Here is a 22,082-nt window from a genome sequence, read left to right on the forward strand (position 1 = left end):
GTGTCGAGCTGTTAGGCCGTGTTATTGTCATTCCGCTCCTGAAAGCACCTGTGTTCTCCGCCGGAAGTGTCTGGGCCCGGGCGGAAGGGCTCGGCATTGTGTTCCGCTCGGCGTTTGTTCGTCTGCCGTCCCCGTGACGGTCACTGACCCATGGTGTCACCACGCGGACCTTCCGCCGTCAACAGGTCAGGCTGACTGCCACACCGCGCCGCCGCGCCGGGCTATCCCCGACGTTCGTCATTGTCACCACGTGCGTCTGTGTTTCCTCCCTGACCCGTCTGAGTCGCCTCTGACCCGATCTCTGCTCTGTCCGCAGGCGGCACGCACCGAGGAGCGGCCCGCGCCCGCTCGCAAGGTCACCCAGATGGCTCACCTGTTCCAGCAGGGTCGACCAGAGCCGGTGGGCGCGCGCACACGCCAAATGTCACCGCTGAAAACGAGCCGTGATGGTGTGGAGCGCGACGTGGCCGTGGTCCGCACGGAGAGCCACGCGGCGCGCTTCAACAGTGCGCGCGCCCTCTTCGAGAGCATGGCCGAGCGACGACCGGCCGCCGGCGCCGGCGTCGAGCGACGTCAGAGCGCCAAGGGTGCCCAGGAGCGCAGCCGGTCGTCGGCGCTGGGTGGCGCCGCCTCGCGCTCAGCGTCGGCCGCTTCTCGGCTTGACCGCGTCTCTCGGTCGCCCTCGCCGCCGCCCGGAGAGCCGCGCAAGCTGAACGGTGTTGGCGCGCGCAAGGCCTCCGTGGACAGTCTGCTGGACAGTGAACCGGTGGCCGAGGCGCCGGTGCCGGCTCGCCGGCTGGCCGACCCGCTGCGCCGCGCAGAGGTGCTGGCCAGCGCCCGGTGTCCGGACGCTGCCCGGCACGACGGACCCGGCCCCGTGGACGCCAAACCCGCGGATGTCGCGGCGGCGAGAGTCAGTGCGAATCGTGTGAGTGAGAAATCGCCAGAGCCGACAGCTGCGGACTCCAAGTCGGCCAGTGTTCCTCGTGTGGACTCGACACCGGTCGACGTCCATCCCGCGCATGTGAAACCGGACGTGAAACCTGAAGACTCAAAACCTGTGCACAGTGAAAGAGTGACTCCCGATCGGACGATGGACGACGGCCGGGGGTCTGCGTCGGCGCCCGAGCGGCCGCTCAGCGCCTCCGGTCTGGACGAGGTGCCCACGCGCGGTCCCAGCTGCACCGATGACGCGTCGACGAGCCCGGCGCGCCGTCACCAGCACAGTCGCGAGCTGGTGAACCGGCAGCGTAACTGGATGGCTCACTTCACGGGGCGGCGCGCCGACCGGAGCTCTGTGTCACCGGAGGGGGACGGACTGGACGGCGGAGCTCGGACACCGCCCGCCGCGGGCACCACCGGACCAGGTGACTGGGGAGCTCAGTGAGGGTGGACTGCGTGTGATCTGGGGCTATTGTGCAGGTTTTTAGATTGCATTAGTGTGTGTTCTGAGGGATGAAGTTAGGTAGGTCGATTGCAAGCATTCTGTTTTATAGGTATGTGTTAAGTTTCTAAGTTTTATGAAAGTTCTGCACATAAGTAGTACCATAACCTATCAGAATGTCAATCATATTGTAATGAAGAAGGAAATTTTAGAATGGCTTGAATAGCTCAACACGTTTTTTTCGAAGTGGATTACAAATTACATTGACGCCACCATAAAATAGTTTCTAGAATTAATCTAAAGCTGCAATATGGTGCTTCTCCGTAGTCATAACAATCACGCCCACCGCACTGCATGAGCCGTGGTACGTCAACGAAAGCCTTTTACACCCCATGACCCGACCTCCTGGGAACCATGACAACCGGTGTTATCCGCCTCCGTAGTTTGTCTGGACTCGGGAGCTTGGAGTCTAAATGAAAACCGCCCAGCCCTAACTCCATGGCGATGTCCTAATCGGCTCATCTAAAGTGCTCCATAGAAAGTATGCCGCTGAGTGTTTTGTTCCCACTTGGAGTGTTGTCCACTAGTTGAATTGGGGTCGTAGGGACGGAACTCCGGTTCCGGAGGGATATGGTGTCTGGGTGGTTTCTTTGATTGCCGCCTGCTTGGATTAGACATCCGCCCGTTTCATGATATACGCCTGGCGGCCGGCGCTGTGCCGCTGGTCGGGCGGCGCCTCTGACTCACCAGCGTCCTGTGTTTGTTGTTGCAGCGCGTACGGCCGTGCGCCCGGCCGAGAAACCCTACGTGGACCGCAGTCACAAGCCGACGCCACAGAAGCTGGTGCAGCGACCGGTGGTGTCCCTGCCCAAGCCTCAACTGTCGCCCGTGCGCGGCTCGTCGCCGCCGGCGGGCCCCGCGTTTGTCACCCCGCCGCCGGTCGTCGCACCGTCAGCTGACACGTCACCGTCGCTGGCGTCTCCGGCGCTACCGTCTCGGACGCCGGCGGCGCCCCCAGCTCGATCCGAGCCGGCCACGCCCGCCGCGCCGGTCCCCGCCGTGCGGACGGAGGCTCCGGCGCCGCGGCCTGTGCCCGGTACCGAGCCGGTGCCGGCCGCTGAGGAGCGCGTCCAGGCCCCGGCCGCCGCGGAGCGCGTGCCGGCCTCCACCGCCGTCCACTCGGTGGAGGAGTCTGACCGGCCGGCCGTGTCACCCCGAGTGGTCCGTGGAAGCTCACCCTCAGTGCGCCAGGCCGTCGGTGAGGCAATGCTGCGGCTGGACATGGGTCCGCCTGCGCCGCCGCCCACTCCAGCACTACCCATCGCCAGCCTGGACTCCCTGGAGTCGCTGGACCGCGTACCGTCCCGGGATGTGGAACCGCCCGCGGCGAGGCCGACGGCGCTACCGGTGGCGTCCGCGCCTCCGGCGTCTGCCACCTCACCTCTGGTATCACCCAGCTCCGATCGAGTGCGCATCATCCAGGAGGAAATAATCGTGGTGGAGACGCGTAGCGGGCCGTCCTCGCCGCTGGCCAGCCCCCGGCCTCCGAGCTCGCCCAGCGGTCCGCAGCAGCGCTCCGGCAGTCTCACGGGCTCGCCGCCGGCGAGTCCGAAGAAGACGCCGCGCTCGCCCTCGCCAGTGGCTGCTCCGGCCGTCGGTGACACATCGAAACCTTCTGTGACGGTCGATAGAGAGCGACAGGAAGGCTTTGCGTCCCCGCCGGCGGCCGACCAGATGCCGGTGCCTGCAGCCACCGTCTCCCAACCACAGGACGAGGTGGTAGTCCCTCCCGAAGCTGTCTCCCGGCCGGTGGACAAGACAGCCGTCCCTCCCTCGGCCCTCCCCAGGCCAGTGGACGAAGCGCCGGTCCCTCCTGAATCTCTATCCCGGCCACTGGATGAGGCGGTGATCCCTCCCAAGGTCTTCTCCCAACCTGTGAACCAGCCATCAGTCCCCGAGAAACTCGCGGTGGATGAAGCGCCGGTGGAGGCGCGAGTGGCCGCCGCGACTGTGGAGCAGGCCCCAGCCGTCTCCCCGCTTCCCTCACGGCCGGCGGACGGGACCGGCGCCGTTTCTCCGTCCTGCTCGCCGGGTGATCGCGGGACGTTCGTGGACTCCTTTGTAGAGGAGGAGGCGGACGGCTCCCCACGTCTGGATGACGCCCTGGTCGGCTCCCCGGGCGGTGAGGAGAGCTCGGTCCGCTCGCCGCAGTCGCCCGAGCTGGCCGATCAGCTACAGGACATGCCGTACGATGACACCGTGTTCAGCGCCCAGATGGACCAGATTCAGGTGAGGAGGCCGGTGGCCGGGTGAGGGGACCGCGGGATGTATGCATCGCTTGATGCAGTGGACAATGCCTTGGAATTGTGAATTTTGGTCCTGGTCCCGGAGAATAAAATCTGTCCGGAGCACCGGCCAACTTTTAGAACACTCAACAGGAAAATCATATGTTTGGCCCAATGTGACAGTTGATAAGATGAGTGTTCTCTCAATGCTATAGTTGCATGTTTTAGGCGTAATAATAGCAGTTTTCATGACACATGCTGGAAATTTAAAAGATTTCAGGTGCCGGAGTATAAATTTGTAAAGGAGAACAAAATCGTTTGGACCCGACTGGGACCAGCAAAGGGCCTTATTTCCTACAATGGGCCAGTGCACCGCCGGGTTTACGATCAGCGGGGTGTAGGGACTGCCGGGTCATTTGCACCAGGGACCTCGGGGGTGGTTGGAGCCGTTATGGAAACCCACTGTGCGCAGGGGCTGTTAGGTGGAGTGGAGGCTGTATGCAGGGGCTCTTTGAAGTGATCGCTGGAAGTGGACTGTGGGATAACGAGGGGTCAGGGTTTTTTCGTCATATTTGCCAAGTTAGGGATAGCGAGGCGAGTTATGCGTCTTCATCCATCACAAGAGATTGATTTGAGAACCCCTAAAAGCAGTCATTGTTACTGTTTGTTCCGTCTGTGATTTTATCCAGACTCTGCTATAGGTACCGCCTTGCGTGTATATTCTCCGTTCATAGTTCTCTGTCACATTGTCATCATACAGCTCCTCTGAAAACAAGCACCCGCCGCCCGCGAGTTCCGGCCGCCACCTGCCGAATGTATGGACAGCGCCTATATCGAGACACCACAAACAGACAGCTGTTTATTTCTTCAGCTTTCGGCCCAGAAATAGACATCATGTGCCTCTGATTTTTTACCGGACTATTTCGGGCCGTGTTTGTTTGCTTATCACGGAGGTATGATCGTATTCTTGTAATGGTGCTGTCAATGAGCTCAGTATTCGACGCTAGTTTGGAAATACCTGCAACCGGAGTAGTTCTACCTATGGGAGTCGTAGTCGTAGTCGTATGCAAATCGTAGAGTAGATCCACCAGTCGTAGTCGAGTCGGAGTCGTAGTCCTCTCGTATCCGTGTATATCCGACAGTTTGTGAGCTAGTCCGAGGATCAAATCCATGCGAACTCCGACGTGTGTCCGCTAGTTCTGAATGTGTGTCCGTGCGTCCACCAGTCGTGCCCGTATCCGTTTGTCCGCCAGTTCTTACCATATCCCTGTGTCCGCCATTCTGTATACGTCTTCCCACTCTGTGTCTGTGTGTCCGTCAGTCATGTGTCCGTCAGTTCTGAGTGACTGCGTGTCCGCGTGTCTGTTAGTTCTGTGTCCTTGCGTCCGCCAGTTCGGCTCATCTGACCATGTGTCCGCTATTTCTGACCGTGGCTGTGTGTCCTTGTGTCCGCCAATGCGGCTCATCTGACCATGTCCCTATGTCCTCCAGTTCGGCTCGTCCCCGGTGCTACTCGAGGAGGCCTGGGAGGGCAGCTACAGTGAGGAGCCCGAGTCGATGACTCCTGAGGAGGCTGACCAGCTCCTCAGCACGCGGTAAGGGCTCGGGTGACTCTGACCTCAAATACTGGCCGGCAGGGCAGCTGACTGGCGGCTGGGCTGACGTCATTCCTTGAGCTTTGAAGTTAACGTTTACGTGTTTTGAGCCTTGATATCTGATTCAGCGCAAATCAAAGTATAGTTGAGATGGGAGGGTGACCGCTTTCTTTCATTGTAGATTAGCACCTCAGTCGGCATGTGTCGCCATGCTATTGGGCGATTTAGTTGAGTGCCTCATCAAAAGTGGTAGGTGCTTCAAATCGTGTCGTATCTTCGAACGACGTTAATTTAGTTTAGTCAAATGTTTATCCTACCGTGAGCTCCTTGCAGCGGGCAGACTTAGTACGTTCGTGTACTGGTGGCAGTGCCCCAAGCCTCATTTATGATTGGCTGCACAGCTGACCACCCTGACCTTGTTTCAGGTCAAAGGAACTTCTGCTGGCAGAAGACAACCAAAAAACCACCCCCGAACACCCGGAGACTGCCACGCAGCCACCTCAGCCGCTGCAGAATGGTGTGGACGCACTCAGCCAATCACCTTCCAGAGCTGCCGAACCGAGCCAATCAACGTCCTCGAGCGAGCCAGCTGACCAATCAGCGCCCGCGGCCGAGCCGGTGCACCAATCAGAGCCGGGTCCAAGCAGCTCCCACCTGCGCTGCGAGCTGCTTGTCACCGATGAGGGGACGCTGAGCGTCATCTATGACGACAACGCGCCGCGGGTTCGCTACTTCATGGAGGTGAGGATGTGATTGTGATCCGGCTGGTGGGCTGACTGCTGTACCGCCAGACTGGCTGTGTTCGAGCACGGATCGGGTGGCAACTGGGATATTCGCGCCGGGGGATACTGTCTGAAGGCGCTTACTTGAGTGGGAAATTTTTTGAGCTAGAAGTTGGTGACCATAGACCTAGTCTGTACTCCGAGGTCTGTGTGATGACCCTCTGACCCCCCCCCCTCCCCTCCTCTCGTCTGGTCAGGTGACGGAGGAGGAGGGTGTCCATTTCCTGGAGGACGGCCACCACTGGGAGCACGGGCCGCCGCTGCCCGACCACGACGAGGACGATGTGGAGGTCGGAGACGCATGGAAGCCGCCGTCGCGACTCAGGTTCAGTCAGCAGCCCATCAAGGTATGTATTTAGCGAAGGAGGCAGGCCTGGACAAGGTGCCTCGACTGGAGGCAGGAAGGAAGGGAGAAGGGGCTATGGGGAAGGGACTGAAGTGTGTGTGTGGCGGGGGGGGGGGGCGGCGCGTGAAAAATTCGTTAAAGGCTGGAGGGAGGACTGATGGTATAGGTGTTTGGGATGGCTGTTCTGAGTTTGATTGGGTATTTTATGCAAAGCTGTGGAGTGTGGAGCCTAGTGAACCATTTAGATTATTGGACTCAGTTGTAACGAAGATTCATGTTGTTATTTCTGTCTTAATTTGTTTCATGGAAAATATGTAAGTGAAGTGCGTGGGCTGATGATTCTATTGTAAATGGCCTGTTCCCTCATATATCTCATGTCATTTCACGTATTCTGGTAACTAATTGCATGCTAAAAACTCATGCTAATGATGCCTTGTCATTATCCCACGAATTTCGACAGATTATGACTGGATCGAATGTTCCCTCATTAGCGGCCGATTACCCAATTACACAGAGTCCATCAGTCCCCACTCGCGACTGTCAGTGTGCTGTCAGTCGGTATTTGGGCCGCGGCTATCCGATGCTAACCCTCCATGACCCCGTCCCGGTCCCTGTACTCCCACAGGTATACAGCACCTACACTGCCGAGGAGTACGACCGAAAGAACGACGACGTCGACCCTGTGGCGGCGTCGGCTGAATACGAGCTCGAGCGACGTGAGTGGGAAGCGGGGCTGGTGTGGAGGCCGGGTAATCCCAACTGTCTGTGGAGGGAGGGGAAAGAAGGGGATGGTTGGACTCTCATGCGAGGGTTAGAGGTTGAAGAGCCGGAGCAAGAACGGCTGGACCATCTCAGTTGATCATTTTTCGCTCGCTCTACGATTTCATCCTCGCATTTATCGTGATGGTTTTAAGCTACCACTTCCTGACATAAATCCTCGTAACTATGCCAGGTATGCATACGCCCTAAGCTATGGTGTGTCAAATTCTTGTCTCGTCCTATATTTGACCTCAATAAATCACTGCTTGTCACCAGTCCCAACTGTTTCCCGGAATGCGGTTATGTCACCTGTTAGGAATGTGCCCCTAAGCTCGCCATACCGCTGTGGCGCTCACCCCCGCCCAACCCCTTTTCCGAACCTTCCGTGTGCTCGCTGTACGGCTCACTGAGGCACCCACCCTGGCTCTCCTCTCCCCTGAGGTCACTGTAGCGCCTACGACTGAGGCGCCCGCTCCCCGTCTTTTGTTTCGTAACAGGTGTCGAAAAGATGAACGTGTTCGCGGTGGACTTTGACAAGGGCACTGAGGGCCTGGGTCTGAGCATCATCGGCATGGGTGTGGGCGCTGACGCCGGTTTAGAGAAGCTCGGCATCTTTGTCAAAACCATCACCGAAGGAGGCGCCGCCTATCGCGACGGACGCATTGAGGTACGGAGGGATGGGGAGGGGTATAACGCATAAATGTGCGTACGAAGGGAAGGGGAGGGATATACGCATAGATGTACGGAGGGCGGGAGAGGAGGTGATATAGAGCGGATAGCGACCTATGCTGGACGCTGGTAAGGCAACGACGCATTGGTTTAGGACGTCTGGGGGAAAGGGGCGCTATTGCGTGGAAGTGAGGAGTCCGTGCGTTTTTTTTTTATTATTATTATTGGTGCAGATTTGTTGAGCTCAGCACTTACACACCAAAAACAGCACATCGAATGTATTGCATCTATTTCGTCATCGCCTTCGGTAGTTGGCGCGCCCAAATTTCAGATAATCACATCACCTTCGCGTGGACAGAGCGAGACCCGTTCAACATCTTTCTATATTGTGTGACTGCCCTTGTTGACTGGTGTCCTCTGACTGACCTCTCTGCCCGCCCTCAGGTCAACGACCAGATTATCGAGGTGGACGGCAAATCTCTGGTGGGCGTCACCCAGGCGTACGCCGCCTCCGTGCTCAGGAACGCGGCCGGACACGTGCACTTCCTGATCGGACGCGAGACCGACCCCGAGAACAGCGAGGTAAGGAGGAACAGGGGCGCCGCCAGGGCCTTTTTTAGGGGGGGGCTGTGGTGAAAGTTAGTGCGTTTTTGAGGGGTCGTTGGAAATGCCAGAACGAGTTCCGGCATGGAATGGGGTATTGGCAATGCATCCACTACACGGCAGGCGTTTATGTATTAGGAATTGCAAGGGGTAGGAGTCCAGCTCAGCTCCCTGCGACTGTGCTAAGCTTCTAGCTATGTACAGTCCGTCAGTGGAGCCAGCTGCCACTGGCCGCTGCAGCCAGGCTGAATTCGGTGTCCGAGACGGATTACGGGGGGCATTGGGGACGGCGGAACACCGGCTGAGCCCCTCGCTCGCCGGTCGTTCCCTAGAACGGCTCCGGTCCGACCACGATCCCGGCCTCCGGCGGCCGATATAACCGGCCTCATGTGTCGGCGGCGGACAGACAGCTGACCTCCTGACCTCCTGACCCCACCGAGTCCCCGGGGTCTCCCTCGTACCGTATTATGGGGTTCGCCGGCTACAAACATCACATTAAGGTCGATCTGCCGCGCCGGTACGGTGGTAAAGTCGCCCGTATTGGCGCGGTGGCCACACTCATTACTGAGTGACGATGACCGTGCGATGGCTAAAGGGAATTGACGCGACCTCGCCGCCCCGTGCCACTGCGTACCAGCGCAGATTAAACCGGAGCTCGGCTCGGGGCAATTCGCTGCTGGCGTGCTGATCGTGAGGCTGACACGGGGGTTTTATAGGGCGCTTTCATGGATGAAGGCATCCGATGCATGGTGTGGCATAGCAAGCGTTTCTAGTGGGGCTGGGACTGCCCTTCCCATGTAGCATTAGGGAATAGCTGCTATCGCAGCATGCCATAATCCGAGAGCTCTTGCATTGATATACCTAGCTGGGTAAAATCGGCCAACTATTTTCGTAGTTAGGTAACCTATGCGGTGGTAAATTCTTTTATACCAGCTGCAGATAACGTAAACTACAGGTGCTTGGTAGGATAAGTTGTGACAGTAGAGATTTGGCGTTGGTTCCGATGGAACAGATTCTAAACATTGAAGCGAAATATTTTTGGTGCAGGAGGCCTCCGGTCCCGCTCACCCTGTCTGGTCCGCCCCTGTCCCGTCTCACCTGGCTCTGACCCGGTTCCCTCCGCGGCGCAGGTGGCACAGCTGATCCGGCAGTCGCTGCAGGCGGACCGGGAACGGGAGGACCGGCAGCGGGCCCTGCAGCGCGACTACGACCAGCAGAAGCGCATGCTGGAGCAGCTGAAAGCCGGCGCGCCGGGCCGCGACCCGCCGAGTTACCAGGAGGCGACGGCGCGTGACCTGACCGGAGGCCACAGCTCGACCAGCTCGGCAGCGGCGTCAGAGGCCAGCGAGGCCACGGCGCCGGCACAGCCGCCCCCGCCGCCACCCCCACCACCGCCGCCTCCCCCGCCAGAGCAGCCGGAGTTGGAGAGTCGACTGAAGGAGGTAGGTGCCGCCCCGCCCACACAATATATTTCAGTGTTGACGCCATGTGCACGGACAATACACAGGGGGATTATAGCTCCCAGCACTGCCGGGCTAGAGATGGATATTGCTTCGGATTGCTGTGCTTTGTCTGGTCCGCCTACGCGAGGATTTTGATTGGCAGTCTGTGGACGGTTATTGGTTCATGGCTTGGGACATGCCACTCGTTCAACAGTCGTTTGTTTCAGTTCTTGTGCGATCTTATCTGCTGATGTTTTGCGCGTCTGTGAAAAGACATGTTTGATAAAGGCTTTACGGGTCGCATGCTTTGTTACTTTTGCTAGCTTATGACAGAGACCGGCAAGCCATATCCTTAGCAAAAACTTTTTGTTGAATGGCTTCCTAGAAGTTTTAGAATATTCTTCCTTACCCAATTTTATATGTTTTGCATTTAGTTGTCTCTGCAATGTCATTAAATGTGCCACCTATCTTCATTGGTCTTGCCACCACTCTCAGACATTGCCGCCAGTTTGTTATCGGTTTGTTTGGTGCGCCCCGCCTCACTCCGCGTGTAAGTTCCGTTGCATCGGTGTTGTGTGTCGCTCGATCTGTGAATTTTCGGTGTATTTCAGGCACTAGACGAGCACCTGCGGTTTCAGGCACAGATTGCCCGCCTTAACGTCAGGGTAAGAGTCTGCCATGACCATGCCTAAAAATGCCTAACAGCGCTGACTAACGCCTGACTAATGACGCAAAGCCTAACAATGCTGAAAATGCTGGACTAATAACGCTAACACCCCACTAACTGCAGCGCAGTCTAACGTCTCACATGCAGCGCCAATGGACACATTTTGCTAGTTGCCGCACCAATTAACGCCTTACTAACCGATCCCTGCCGCATCCTCCGCTACCGGCAGTTCGTCGATCGACCAGCGCTAAGCCGCTTCTTCTACGATACTGTGAATAGCTGGCATGAGGTGCTGTGAATAGCGGGTAGCGTGTGCTTGGCGTTATTAGCAGAGGTATGAGTGGAGTCGCAGACTAACCCTACGGTGCAGGTGAAATAGGGATCATGCAGCAGAGTCTGACGCGCCCTGGCGTGTGGCAACCTGCCGTGCTGGGCGAAATGTACTACCTACCTTCATAGATCACTGATCAGTTGTGTGAAGACGCCGTGCGACGCATCCTATGGTGGAGGGGTTCGGTCACTTGGCTCTACTGCGCTGTTTGTGTAGTACGCGTAACGTCATGCTAGCACTGACGAATAAATGATGCTGTTCGCACCATTTGCTACGGACATAGTCAATATTGGTGTTACATGTCGATGTTGGCGTGAGTTGTTATTGAACCTCTTTTTCAACTCAATACTATCCAATACCGCTCGTCACTTCCCGTAGGTCAGTGTACTGGAGTCGTCCTTGTTCCGTAGATAGGTGATATCGAATCCCACGTCATCACCCAAATCAGATAGTCCTCCTTGCTCCCCCCCCCCCCCGTCAGATCAGTGAGGTAGTCGGGGTAGTCCTTGTCCTCACAGACCAGTGGGCTATTCCCTTTCCGTCAGATCAGTCGCAGTAAGACAGTCCTTTCTCCCTTTCCTCACAGATCAGCGAGCTGGAGTCCTCGCAGATCAGTGAGATAACCCTCTCTTCTCGTCCCCAGATCAGCGAGCTGGAGTCGTCACTAGCCGGCTCGGAGGACGACCGGCGCCAGCTGGCCGACGCCCTCTCTCAGCTGGAGCAGTACGAGCAGCGCCTGCAGAGCTCGCGGCAGGAGGCGGCCGGCTTCCAGGCGCAGCTAGCTGCCCAGCGCGTGCAGCTTGAGACCCTCGAACGGAAGTACCAGAAGGCCAAGCGGCTGATCCGCGAGTTCCAGCGCCGCGAGGCCGGCCTGCTGTCACAGGAGGAGTACCACCAGGGCCGGGAGCGCGAGTACGACCGAGCCGTGCGCGCGCTTCACGAGCGTCTGATGGTGTTGGAGCGGCAGCTGACGGACACGCAGCGTGAGGCGGGCCTGCCGGTGCAGCTGCCCGGCCAGCCGGCCGGCCGCTGGGTGCCACCGGCGCGCCGTGTCTCGCCGCCGCCCCGCGGCCGGTCCGACCGGCTGGATACCTCGGAGCTGTCCGACACGGAGGGCTCCACCGACACGCCGCCGCCGCACCGGGTGAGTCGGAGTCGGCGGGACGGTGCAGCTTGGTCTTTGGAAAAAATAGGATTGTGTCTTTGGCAAAAATAGGATCATTTTCATTCCTGATGTAGAGTTGCGGTGTATCTTGAGCCCGCTGCCGCTGAAGCAGCGACAGCTATCAGGTCAGAGTAGGTTTGTGTGTTATAAGTAAGCACTATCTTTTGATTTGGTTGGAGTGCGCTCTTTTTCAATGTAAATTGTACAGTATCGGCATTTGACCTGCTTTATTCACTTCCTGCTCAAGACTCCCGCCCACAGCCAGCTCTTTCCATTGTCCTTTTTTCAGTCTGCTCTCTCCCATTACCCGTTGCCCCCGCGGGTCCGGAGATGTTCCCCTATAGTAAAGTAATTTTGTGTTTCCCTCTCTCTAACGCGCCTTCCCTTTTCCCTCGCCAGGCGACAGAGGAGTTGGACCGCGCCGTGCCGCCGCACGAGCTGCTGGACAACTCTGCGCACCGGTCGCGCGCCGAGCTGGCCACGCGCGGCGCGCTCTCACAGCGGCAGCCGCCTAATCTCCGGCGCAACGTCAGCTCCGGCAGTATGGTGAGACAGGTGTTTGTGTAGCTGCCGGAGCCAGAGTCTGCTGCGCCGGGCGCCGGCCGGCCGCGTTTTGTTTGTACCGCTGTATACTTTGTCTGTGTGGTCTTTCGTTGTAGTGCCGTAGCGCCGTGCGCAGGATGGCCGCCGCAGAGGCCGCCCCTACAATATTGTCGACACTGCATACTCATCTCTGTTCATGCATGGCTGTTGATACTGAGACTGAGACTGAGACTGAGAGCAATGACTAATAAACCGAGCTAACTGGACCAGAGCCGACGCGAGTCCCGTGTGTTATTTGACGTCTGTCTGCACGGAGAACGGCGGCCCGGGGCGGCAGTGTCGCCACACCGCGTCCAGTCGCATGGAGTCTGGCGGCGCGGGTCCACGGGGCACCTGTCCGTCCATTAATTCACCGAGCGGTCGCCGCTGGCGCCGTCTGGTGTCCCACCAGGGTCTCTGTCCTGCTCCCACCGCCGACCCTGTAAAGCTGTATTACCAACCCATGTCCTCCACTGACCCTCATGCCTCCTATCACCAGCCCTGTACAGTCGTTCCATCACTTAGTCCTCTGTCCCACTCCCGTCACCGACCCTGTACAGTTTTTCCGTTACTTAGTCCTCTATCCTAGCTCCCGCCGTGACCCTGTACAGTTGTCTTGTCCCTTAGTCCTTCGTCTCCGACGTTCCCACCTTCGACCTTGTGCAGTTATCCCGCCCCTCAGTCCCCCGCTGCCCGTCATGTCCCGACCTGTGATGCTGCAGTATACAGTTCCTCGTTCCTGTCTGTCCGACTCGCACGCACGCCCCATGAAGGCGCCGTCGGTAGAGCTCGTAGCTGCTGTGCTGCCCGGCCGCCAGCCGACCCTGTATTTGTAGTAGTAGAGCTGCGTGCCGGTTTTTGATCGGATCTCTGCCCTGCTTTTATTCTCTCTTTCGCAGTTCAGCTCCGTTTTTAGCCTTTTTGCTTCGTCGGTTTGATGCGTTTGATGATGCCTTAGAAAGGCTGTCATTTTGCTTCTTCTGGTTTTTAGACGTTTGTATTGAATGTTTACAAAAAAGGGGAAAAAATGTTGTTGCTGCCTTTATAAGAAATATTAGTGCCCGGAAACTATGAAGCTAACTTGTGCGTCAAAAGATCCAATCAACAATACCATAGTGGTCTTACGTTGTTGGCTAGATCCGTATGGGTCCTGATCGGTAATTTATACTTTGACTTGTTCTTAGCATGAATGCTCAGCAGTTTTCATGTCAACTGCTAAATGATTGCTGGATCGAAAATTTTGCTGTTCAAAAACATTAAATTAATATAATCTGAAAACATAAAATTACATGTTGCGACTAACAACAGCCTGCCGCCCCGATCTTCCCTACAAAATAGCCATTGCGATAACTCAATAACATAATCAGAAAAGTGAAATTCCAGTCAAAAAAAAAAGATAAGCACTCAAAGTCCGATCATTGGCTTCCAGCATTCATTCACCTCCATCCCATTATTTATACACGAACACTAAGTACATGTAGTATCGACACAACGATGCGGTAACACCAAGTTTCATCACGAAGATTGTCTTGAAAACTACGTCACCTCCAGATCACATTATAGGTGAGCAAATAATAGTTATTTAGTGTCGGGGACGATCATAAGACGGATTGATTAGTTGATTACATTTGGGCTGGGAACCGTATATGCAATGGTTGAATGTGGGCATTCCCAGTGACGACTCAGTGGGAGCAAGCTATTGCAGCTTTCTCTTGGCGATGGGTTGGTAGCTATCAAGGAAAGGGGTCGTATCATGGGGATATCTTGGCTTTCAATGGGTCGAGCTGAAGCCGTGAGGGGAGCTACCTTCACTGTCAATGGAGCCGTGAGAGGGTGATAGAATCATTTGAGTCGTTAGAGCTGGACGGATACTGTAGGCGAGCTGTGAGAACTGAAGAGGGCCAGAGCAGCTCTCGGCGAGGTGGGGAGGGTGGGGACTGCACCGCTCGACCTATCGGTGTTTAACTTTATCCCCCGCCCTCGGCGGCCGCAGGACCTCAGCTGTGACGAGACGGGCGACTCGGAGAGCACCACGGACGGGCTGGGACCGGGCCCGGCGCGCCGCGCCGCCCGCCAGCCGCCCCCTCCTCCGCCTCGAGACGTCAGTCTGCCCGACGGCAGCCCCATGTGAGCGCAGCCACGGCGGTGCCCGGGGATGATCACTTTGTAGGTGGAGGGGCTCAGCAGTGACTGTGTGTGTGATCATAAAAACCTTCACATGTTCTATGACTTGCTTTTCTGTACCTGAGCTTTTGTCAGGCCGTGATGAATGATTGGAGATAATAATCAGCCAAAAGTTTGAAGTCTACGATAGCTCGGCATTGTCGCTGACTGTTTCTCTCACTCCTCCATAGTTGTTCCAGTATATTCATCGATAGAGTTGAGTGCCCATTTTGGGTTTCATTTTCGTCTTTACTTTCTTATTTTTGCTGAGTGCGCGATTTTGGCTTTCCAGATCCAACACGGAGAATCAACGGCCGAAACAGCCGCCAGTCTCAGCGCCACCGCATAGGAACTCTGCCAACTACGAGTGTCAGCAGCCGGCGCCAGGTGGCAGGCCGGCGATCCCGTACCGAGATCCGCCACCGGTGCGCGCGTCGGGCAGCCAGCGGGGCTCCGGCGGTGTTCCGCAGAGATCGTCTTCCGGTCAGCTTCCAGTCAGCCCCCGGTCGTCGGGCCACTACAGCCAGCGCTCGCAGCTCAACGAACAACTGAGGAGCCTGCTCGCAGACAGGTTAGTAGCACGACTTACGTGGATCTCCGGTTATCCGATCTTAGGGTTGATGTCGCTGGTCGGTCTGTTTTACATTATGTGTTGCATGCATATCGGAAGTTGCAAGGAACTCGAATACGATTTCTAAGTGGTTTCATAGGACTCATGTTCATAAATCTAAATGTCAGCCATCTGCTGATTTTCTTTCGCTTCCTCGGCCGTGTGGCGATAAGAATCCTACCGTGGGACTGACGGTACTGTGTCCTTTCCGCAGGGAAGAAGACGATTCCTCCGAGTGCTGGCCGTCAGCCGGGGAGGAACGGCCACCGAGACCAGCCTCCTCTGACCCCGTGTGGCGCCTGGGACACACCGACCGACATGCCGACAGACAGGGGGAGCGTCAGGCCGAGTGGCAGGCCGACAGACAAGCCGAGTGGCAGGCAGACAGACAAGCGGAGCGGCAGGCAGAGTGGCAAGCAGTGTCGCCCCGCGCTCTGGGCGGCCCCGGCCGACTGCCGGCGCTGGACGCCGGCACCGACAGCTGCTTTCCGTGCTCGGCGGTGGCGAGAGGTGAGAACTAGATCCTGCCCTTTCCCCGTGCTATCACACGATGTCAGCGGCCACCGATATCCTTAAAGGAAGCCGGGTGGCCGACTCGATCATGTGGACTCGCTAAGAGATCCCGACATCGTCAGCTGGAAACTGTGTATTGGGCTTTCTTTATTGATGTAGTTTTTCGTAATTGAGGCTGGCTTGCAGGCAAGAGAACCGACTTGTTACTAAGAACATTTTGGGCCCGATTTTGTGTCGCTTGCACAATATAAATGACTTATGCTGATTCATCGGCAGGCACTGCGCCGGGCCGGCACACGCCGTCCTACTTCCCCGGCGAGGGGTGCGGTACCGCCGAGCCGCCGGCCCGTCTGACGCCGAGCTCGGTTAGACCGCCGCTCGGCTCTCTGGAGAGACTGGTGGACGGAGGCGGAGGGGGCGGAGCTGCTGCCCGGGTCGGCGCTGCCGCGGCTCCGAGGACCGTCTCACACGAACGGCTGATCGACGGGCCTCTGACGCCGCAGCGCTGCTGTCGAGGTGAGAGCCGATGGGCGCTGGCCGCTGACTGATCCCTGCTGTAGACTGTAGTGCATTGCTGTGCCATTTGCCCCGAATGCATTAGCAAGTAAAAGCGTATCAGGAAAGGACTTTCCTATTCGCTCAGCATTGTAGTTCGTCCATAATACGCATTTCATGCATCCCCGGTCATTGCTCCTCTCCCCGATCCCTATGATCCCCGCCCTGACCATTCCCATCACTCTCCCTCAGGCCCGGGCGGTGGCGCGGTATGCAGCAGTGTTCGTCAGAGCTACCCGGGCCCCGGCGGCGCGGACTGCGGCTGTGTTCCGGCTGCCGCTCTGCCCCAGTCGGCCAACCCGTACTGCTGGTCTCCGGAACAGGTAAACGTCACAACTCACAAGTCACAGGGCTGTGTGTGGGGAAGGGAGGGAGGCCTGCTACTGAGTCGTTCGGTCCGACCGAAGTGAAAGTTGATGATGGCTTGAGTATTCGTAGTTACACATCCCCCATTATAATGAGATTCTTTCATTTGACGGTAGCGTGAGTACTTTGTTGGCTGCGACGATGCGTTCTGACTCGATCGGCTATCTCCCTCTCCCCTCGTTCTCTCTCCTTCTCCCCTCTTTCTCTCTCCCTCTCCCCTCTCTCTCTCTTCCTCCCTCTCTCTTTTTCTCTCTTCCTCCCTCTCTCCTTTTCTCTTTTTTTTTCTCTCTCTCTCACCGGCTCACCACTCTCTCTCACTGCTCACTGCCCCGTGTCTGCAGGTGGGCCAGTGGCTGCTGACGCTCGGCCTCGACCACCTGGTGTCGCCGTTCGTCGAGCAGCGCGTGGGCGGCCTCCAGCTGCTGCAGCTCGACTCCCGCCAGCTGCGCCAGCTCGGCTGTGACGCCGACGATAAGGCCAAGGTGGGACTATGGACGGGAGACCTCTGACGAGGGCTGAGCCACCACTAGCTGGGGATCACTCGCCGGCGAGAGGGAGGGGGCAGCCGGGAAACTACTCACCGGAGCCTGAAACCTGACATGAGTTGTATTCCTTGCAAGAGAAAAATGTGATGGAATGCTCATTGGGATCAACTCACATCTCTCGGCGATAAGCTATGTGACTTGTCTGTTCTTGCTCAGCACTGCACACTGAAATACAACTCTTTTTTGCAGGTGAAGCGGAAAGTCAAGGAGCTGAAGCTCCATGTTGAGCGTGAAAGACGGCACGCCGAGCGTGAGAAGAAAGACCGAGAGCGTATAATCCGCAAGGCGGAAAAGCTGGCAGAAAAGGCGGTCAGACGCAAGTAGTGTCCACGTTCTAAAAAGGGTTACTGTGGAACTGGACACTGCTAGTGCTAGGGCGGGATTTAGCCCGTGCCATCGGGCTACGACGTGATTCAAACAATGAACTTTCAGTGTTTTGTTTATTAGGACCATGCGCTGAGGTCGCTGTCTTGGTGGGACCTTCGAGATATTTGCTGGTAGAGCATTCCCGTGTGTTCACTATTGCCATAACGCCGGACCGATGTCGACGGTCTGTACTCTCGTAGCGTGTTGTCGGCCGGGCGCTGGGCCTGGCCCGTGGCCGTGGGCGCCCTATTCATGCGCTCTATGGTCCCCGTGAACCCGTGTCTGCCGAGTGGGTTGCGCGAACGCCGACCGAATGTGGCAGCTCTTATTGTGTCTGGGTTGTGACTGTCGTTCTGACGTAATTGGCACGGGACTGGATTATACGAGAGCTTATAAGGTACGAGGCTGGTGACCGTCTTCCCATCCAGTGGGACCTACAACATCCTAGCATCCATTTACCACCCGTGCTTAACGATTTCCCATTTCCTCATGTCCCATCCAACCATCCCTTGTTGCTCATTTCCCCTTCACTTTCCCATCGCAGCCTCTCATCCACTCCTAGATCATACCGCTCAATGCTTACCTGCAACAACTCTCCATGACAGAGTAGACAATCCCGGTGGCACCTCGACGGTAATTTCACAGTAGCTGCCATGCCACAGTCGTTTCCCTGCCTGATCTCCGTCACTTGGTCAGTTTGCCGTGTCATCAGGCCGGTGGTAACCCATTTCCAAGGTTCCGAATTATGATAAAACACTTGTTGACCTGCAAGCATTCTTCAGTTGGCGTCCTGTCTAATCGGTACAGTTGGAGAGACGCCCGGACCACCAGAGACTTCTCATTTCCCGATCTGTGGTTATCTATATTATGCCGTGTCTGTGTTTTGTTACTTTTGTGGAGGTGTGGCCCAGGCTTGTTGCTGGTCAGGCCGCTCCTTTTTTACGGACGACCCGCCCCGAAGACGCCCTGATATTTGTGATCCAACTAGATGGAAGTTGAGAGAGAACTAATAAAAACCTGTCCCAGGAGATGAGCTGACTGTCTGCTATGTAGAATGAGCTGACTGTCTGCTATGTAGAATATCGTTTCCTGCTATGGGGATCGATCCGTCCCTAATGATAACTTCGGTTGGGAACCGTTTTCTGTTCACAACAGATTAAGTGCGAGCATACCGTGTATCTGCCGTCTGATGTGACTTTCGTTTGGCAACTATCGAAGGCCATGCGTATTCGCGAGAGTTTTCCTCTCACGGGTTCTCGAATCTCCGTGTATCGGGCTTGAGCTTGGCAGGTTTTGGCCGCTGGGGATAGGTGGCGCTGTGGTCGGTCCCGTCACCGAGACTCCCCCCGTCCTTGGAAATGGACTGGTCCCGTGCGGGCGACGTGGGCTGCCGGCCGGCGGCGGCCCGCGCCGCCATTCTCGGTGTTGGGATCAGGGCACTAAAGGTTGGGACCATGGCCGGCGCGGGCGGGCCGGCGACGGTACTCGCCGAAATTCTGGACATCAACGCTGCGGGGACCAAACGGCTCACTGTCAATGGACACCTCTTCCGACGAAGTAAGGGTAAGTGGTCGCGGATATGAATTATTATTTGTCTTTATCAGCTCATAACGACGTACAAGTTTGTTGGGCTTTATCTTTCAAATAATGACAAAGTCATCGAAGAAGGCCCGTGACTCCTTTGAGGTTGCTGTGTTGAAACATTGACATCCACTTAAGTGTAGCATTGTGCGGCGTGAGAGTCCAAGTCCGGTGTATGTCCTACCTAGGTATATGAGTGATCTCTCTACCCCGGATCACGTGTGCCGGCAGCGAGCGAGGGCGCCGAGTACTGGAGCTGCCTAGAGCGTCACTGTCCGATGACGGCCGTGACGCGTGACGGCCTGGTGACGCTCCTGGGCGGGGTGCCGGCCCGTGGTCACGCCCACCCGCCGGCCACGCCCCAGCAGCAGCTGGCGCAGGCGCTCACCGCCAGCCTGCTGCGGCGCGTCAGGTCAGTGTGGCAGCTCTGGTCAGAATACTTCGACCACTCTAGCTCAGGTCAGTCAGGTCAGGCGGGCAGCTCAAGTCAGCTGGGTTAGTGGACAGCTTTATGTCAGGTCATAATTGGGTCAGTCAAGCAGCTCTAGCTAAAGTCAATCGGGCCAGTGATCTTGTCAATAGTGCCACTTCAGCTAATGTCAGTCGGCCAGCTCTAGCCAGGTCTGAGGTCAGTCAGGGCAGGCCTTACCCTGCGATAACTGGTCACTCTGTTGTGCCAACAGGACGAACCTGCGGACGCCGGTGCCGGCGCTGTTCCAGCAGGAACTGGACTCTCTGATGGCCTCAATCACGAGCGCGCTGCCGTCCTACGAGACGGTACGCTCCCGTCTGTACCGCGCTCGCCAGGCGGCCGCTGGAGACCAGCCCGAGTCGCCACCGGCAGCCGACACCGCCGACCGTGCCGCAGCCTGTGCTGTATCGGCGCCAGATGGCACTAACATCAACTACAGCGAAGCAGATGGTCAAGGGTCGGCAAGGACTTCCATAGATGCTGACCTGAACACGGGAGATGTGACGGAGGGTGTATCACCACGACCGGATGATGCCGTTCACTCAGAGGGCGAACGCTCTGACACGAACGGTGACCTGGTGGGCTGTACTCGGTCCACTGACACCCCAGCTGGAGAGACCCAAACCAGCAGAGGATCGGCGCGAACTGTCCGACAACGTGCCCGTGGGACTGAGCCGAGGCGGAAGGGAACGGGCAGCAGTCTGAAGCGGAGCGGGATGACCGCCGGGGCCGGCGCGGTGCAGACTACCGACCTGCCGCCGGCCATATTCGGCACCTCCGCGCGCGGCCTGCCAACCATGCAGGTGCTCGAGTTCCAGTTCCGACGCTGGAAGGTGACTCAGAGCTCGCCACCGGTCGAGTACTGGACATGCACCGCGGACGGGTGCCGCTCGACCGCCACCACCCGCGGCCGGCGGCTCACCCGACTGCGGCAGCGGCACGCACACGAGCCACCCACCGAGGCCCGTCGGCGCGCCGCGTGTTTAGTAGAGCTGCGCCGGCGAGCGCGCCTTGAGACCACGCCGATGCCGCAGCTGTACAGACAGGAGCGGGAGCGAGCCGGCCGGCCCGACCACTTCCCTTCGCTGGCCTCGGTGCGGACTATATTGTACAGAGAGCGGCAGCAGGCGCGACGGGCGGCGAAGGCAGCGGAGGAGGCGGCTAAGGCAGCTGGATCGGCGGCTGTGACAGGCGCAGCGGGAGTTGCAACGAGAGCAGTGCCAATGCCGGGTAGTTTGGCCATGGCGCCAGCGCCGGCGGCAGCACTTCAGAGCGGACTGCACCCGAGTGTCTCCTCACATGGACCGCAGCCGAGTGTGCCCTCACATTTACCACAGCCTAGCGTGTCTTCCCACGGACCTCAACCGATTGTACCCGCACACGGACCTCAACCGATTGTACCCGCACACGTACCTCAACCGATTGTACCCGCACACTTACCTCAGCCCATCGTGCCCTCACACGGACCTCAGCCGTGTGTGAACTGGTCCTGGGCGGGGTACGGCCGACCGAGCGGCCACTGGTGACACCGCCCGCTGGCAGTGGTCTGTTGATTCGTACTGGATTCGTACTCAGCTGCCCTGTTCATGTAAAGCCACGGCCGCTGCCGGCTAGGTCAAGATCCGTGTTTGCGGAGTGCCGACAAGCGTGAATATGATAGTTATATGCACGAACAGCGCTGTGCATTATTACACAATGCTCACTTTGTAGGGGTCTCACGCATCGGAACCTGCAACCTTTTATTGGTTCCCCCCATATACAGACATTACGATAACCAAAGTTACTCTACAATGCCCGCCTGCCACCCGGGTGTATTAAACTAAGCGGCCCGTATGATTGTTCGTACACGTTCACCGTAGATCAGCCCGGCATCGGCCATTCCCCCAATGAAATATTTTGTTCACATTCCATTTACGATATATTTTAGATCCGAGGGACATTCATAAATCATACGCTCACGTGCTTGCTTACGATCACGCGCTACTCACATTTCACTCACCTACGCACACCCACACGTACATACATACCGCGCGCCGCGCCGACGAATATAATTTAGATGAGACTGTCCTGGATATAACGGGGGTGCCCACCGCTATTTGCGGCGGGTCGGAAAGCCAAATAAAATCCAGGACATATGTCGGGGACTTCCGCAGCGCCTGGGCGCTGCGGCGTTAATTTAGGGGGGATGGAAAAGATCGCTTACCGAAAGATGTTGCCCCGACGACACCGCACTGGCAAATGCCTCGAGAGACGGGCCCGCGGGTCCCAGGTGCCGGCCAGCCGCTGCCTTTCACCCGGCGG

The 22,082-nt window shown here is 57.5% G+C and overlaps 2 protein-coding genes across 4 annotated transcripts in view; both read left to right on the forward strand.

The window, feature by feature from the left end:
- LOC122392993 overlaps positions 1-18,758 on the forward strand; it is a 48,796-nt gene extending 30,038 nt beyond the window's left edge. For both annotated transcript variants that reach the window (XM_043388428.1, XM_043388439.1), the window contains 19 exons: positions 317-1,367; positions 2,157-3,673; positions 5,161-5,264; positions 5,690-6,005; positions 6,244-6,393; positions 7,018-7,108; positions 7,649-7,818; positions 8,265-8,402; positions 9,554-9,865; positions 10,477-10,530; positions 11,507-12,007; positions 12,428-12,574; positions 14,604-14,737; positions 15,066-15,344; positions 15,598-15,893; positions 16,173-16,412; positions 16,644-16,774; positions 17,159-17,299; positions 17,552-18,758. In XM_043388428.1, coding sequence (XP_043244363.1) covers positions 317-1,367; positions 2,157-3,673; positions 5,161-5,264; positions 5,690-6,005; positions 6,244-6,393; positions 7,018-7,108; positions 7,649-7,818; positions 8,265-8,402; positions 9,554-9,865; positions 10,477-10,530; positions 11,507-12,007; positions 12,428-12,574; positions 14,604-14,737; positions 15,066-15,344; positions 15,598-15,893; positions 16,173-16,412; positions 16,644-16,774; positions 17,159-17,299; positions 17,552-17,686 — 5,907 coding nt within the window. In that variant the 3' untranslated portion in view covers positions 17,687-18,758. The remainder of the gene's footprint in view (positions 1-316; positions 1,368-2,156; positions 3,674-5,160; positions 5,265-5,689; positions 6,006-6,243; positions 6,394-7,017; positions 7,109-7,648; positions 7,819-8,264; positions 8,403-9,553; positions 9,866-10,476; positions 10,531-11,506; positions 12,008-12,427; positions 12,575-14,603; positions 14,738-15,065; positions 15,345-15,597; positions 15,894-16,172; positions 16,413-16,643; positions 16,775-17,158; positions 17,300-17,551) is intronic.
- A 336-nt stretch (positions 18,759-19,094) lies between these two features.
- LOC122392998 lies at positions 19,095-21,458 on the forward strand. Of its 2 annotated transcripts, none has more exons than XM_043388454.1 (3): positions 19,095-19,291; positions 19,541-19,721; positions 19,993-21,458. In XM_043388454.1, exons 1-3 carry the CDS (start codon positions 19,183-19,185, stop codon positions 21,305-21,307), a joined length of 1,605 nt encoding a protein of 534 aa, XP_043244389.1. In that variant the 5' UTR covers positions 19,095-19,182; the 3' UTR covers positions 21,308-21,458. The 2 variants fall into 2 exon arrangements, with proteins under 2 accessions (XP_043244389.1, XP_043244398.1); XM_043388463.1 differs by having other exon boundaries at positions 19,123-19,285.
- Positions 21,459-22,082: the final 624 nt, after the last annotated feature.

The sequence above is a fragment of the Amphibalanus amphitrite genome, unplaced genomic scaffold (assembly GCF_019059575.1).
Source record: "Amphibalanus amphitrite isolate SeventyFive unplaced genomic scaffold, NRLGWU_Aamphi_draft 000024F_arrow, whole genome shotgun sequence".
Taxonomy (NCBI): domain Eukaryota; kingdom Metazoa; phylum Arthropoda; class Thecostraca; order Balanomorpha; family Balanidae; genus Amphibalanus; species Amphibalanus amphitrite.

What these genes read in the sequence shown, in the direction of transcription:
- LOC122392998 (XM_043388454.1), top strand. Translation starts at nt 19,183, where the DNA reads ATGGCCGGCGCGGGCGGGCCGGCGACGGTACTCGCCGAAATTCTGGAC. An exon ending in CCTCTTCCGACGAAGTAAGG is followed by an intron (nt 19,292 to 19,540) that starts GTAAGTGGTCGC and finishes GTGTGCCGGCAG; the next exon opens with CGAGCGAGGGCGCCGAGTAC. An exon ending in AGCCTGCTGCGGCGCGTCAG is followed by an intron (nt 19,722 to 19,992) that starts GTCAGTGTGGCA and finishes TTGTGCCAACAG; the next exon opens with GACGAACCTGCGGACGCCGG.